We start from the raw sequence: 2,391 nt of genomic DNA on the forward strand, positions 1-2,391 counted from the left end.
CTGGTCGCTGTATCTCCTAAACCCCTGAAGCTTCGCATCTACAACTAACTTCACTGAAATACTGACCACATTTAGTACTACTTTCTCATATGTGTCTCAGTCAGCAACTCGATTCACCCAAACGTAAGGTTTACTTGTCAGTTACTTTCCGACATGTGGAATAAATTGGTAAGTGTAATAGTGGTCTATAAGCGTGGTCGTTTGTTATTCGAAAGAAGTAAAAATAACACCAATAGTGCAAATACAACGTGAGTTATAGCTATTAAACTAAGAATCAGTCATTACGTTGAAATACCACACTTTGTCGGCCATTTTCCAATATGGTGCCTGTAAATAAATAAGTTTTTAAAAAAGATTTTTGGTTTGTCTAAACTTGATCTCTGCCACTTAGTTAGCTCGAAAATCGTATTCAACAAATTGTGAGTGACCACTACCAAGCCATAAACTCCTGCTACTCATGCAAAACACAATATCTGTATATATCCCTTTATTCTTAATCTTTTCGTATATCTCTTGTTCTTCGCTTATACATATAATCTTCTATGAACACATACTTATCTTAAATCATAATCTGAAATCTTATTTCTTCATATCTTTATAATCTTTCTTGTTATCTTAACTATAATCCATCTAATATCAAACTATCTCCTATCTATCTCTATTTACACATACTACTGCTCATTTTCCTTGGTAACGGCAAGTAACGTGTTTATGAACACTTTGTGCCCAACTCATCTTCCAACATTCTCCCCTCTTTACAAAATTCGTACTTTCTAACATAAACAAAACTTTGCAAAACTTCACATCTAATCTAAGTATCTGATGAAGATGATTCGTTTCCATGCCATCTCCCAGATATTCTGCTTCTTTGCCTCTCGTACCATTTGGCCATCAAGAAATCTATTTGTGCCTGCATTCTCTCCTGCTTCTCCATCAGCCGTACGGTAAGTTCATCATTCTCTTGCCATTGATCCAGGGTGTTCCTTGCCACTTCACTCGAATGAGACTTCAAGTTACTTCTATCGTTATCCTTGGTACGTTCTCGTTATCACTTTCGGTTAAATTTCCACTTGGCCCAAACTTGCTTTAATCGCTTGGAAGTGCTTCTAGTATTATTCTCCGCAATGCCCAATGACTGATAATTACTCAGATTTTCTTCTTGCTGAACCGACATAAAGGCTTGTTGCGTTCCCTCATTTGACTCTTTAGTCACTTCTCTCCCTTTTGCCTTGCGCTTATTATCATCTTTTTCATCTTGATCAAAAAAAAAAAAAAAAAAAAATGATATCTGCCATGCCATACTGTGACTCCTCCTCCGAGCGTGACGGTTCCGGCACAGTTTCACCAAATATATGATCTAATATGCAGTTGCTTTTTCATTGTTAAGAGATCTTCCTGTTCCGATGTAGTGATGGTATTTTCCTGCGGTTGAAACGTATCATATTGACATGCCAATGCAAAATGATCTTTACGACCACATTTTAAGCATTGCTTGCCCCAAGCAGGACATGCTCCTTTCCTATGTTGCAACCTGCAATAATTACATCGAAATGGTGACTTTGGTGACGATGCCGGTGATACGGAGCTAGAACTAGATAACTGTTTGTCATTCCGTTTAGAAAAATGCTTCCTTGCAGTACGCACCGTATTTAAAACACCCTCAGTACTAGATTTATATAGCCGCAACTGATGTTCCGTGCTTTCCATTGTCAAGGCTATTTCTGTTGCTTTTTGGAAGGTCAATTCTTTCGTGTTTAATAGCTTGCGTCTAATTGCCTCATCTGGGTCACCGAAAACAAACTGATCGCGAAGATTTTCATCTAAGCAAGAAGTATATCCACAATAAGAAGACTGCCTTTTAAGATCCAAGACGAAACTTGAGATTGATTCTTGTTTCTGCTTCATTGAGTGAAACTGATACCTCTCGGAAATAATATTGACATTGGATGCATAATATGATTTCATCGCAGATTTGATTTCCTCATATGATTTTTCAGCCGGTGAAGCTGGCCAACATATATTGCATATCTGTTCGTATGTCTCAGAACCAATTACTGTAAATAAAGTTGACACTTTTCTTTCTTCTGGGATTTGTACAGCAACACACAAATGCTCAAATCTCTCCAAGTACGATTGTAGCTTATCTGTTTCACTGTTGAAAGGTGGAAAACTAAATAATAACGACATTTTGCCACGTAGATTCTTTCAAAGACGACTGCGCCAATGTAAGTAAATAAGTTCTTAAAAAAGATTTTTGGTTTGTCTAAACTTGATCTCTGCCTCTTAGTTAGCTCGAAAATCGTATTCCACAAATTGTGTGTGACCACTACTATGCCATAAACTCCTGCTACTCATGCAAAACACAATATCTGTATATATCCCTTTATTCTT

The 2,391-nt window shown here is 37.2% G+C and overlaps 1 protein-coding gene across 1 annotated transcript; it reads right to left on the reverse strand.

Moving 5' to 3' along the window:
* Positions 1 to 1,341: 1,341 nt before the first annotated feature.
* LOC145666041 (uncharacterized) lies at positions 1,342 to 2,187 on the reverse strand. The gene has a single exon (XM_081733140.1). The coding sequence runs from the start codon at positions 2,185 to 2,187 to the stop codon at positions 1,342 to 1,344; it is 846 nt and encodes a 281-aa protein (XP_081589266.1).
* Between the last annotated feature and the right edge of the window lie 204 nt (positions 2,188 to 2,391).

The sequence above is a fragment of the Thermobia domestica genome, chromosome 12, assembly GCF_964235325.1.
Source record: "Thermobia domestica chromosome 12, izTheDome1.hap1.1, whole genome shotgun sequence".
Classification (NCBI taxonomy): domain Eukaryota; kingdom Metazoa; phylum Arthropoda; class Insecta; order Zygentoma; family Lepismatidae; genus Thermobia; species Thermobia domestica.

What these genes read in the sequence shown, in the direction of transcription:
- LOC145666041 (XM_081733140.1), bottom strand. Translation starts at nt 2,187, where the DNA reads ATGTCGTTATTATTTAGTTTTCCACCTTTCAACAGTGAAACAGATAAG.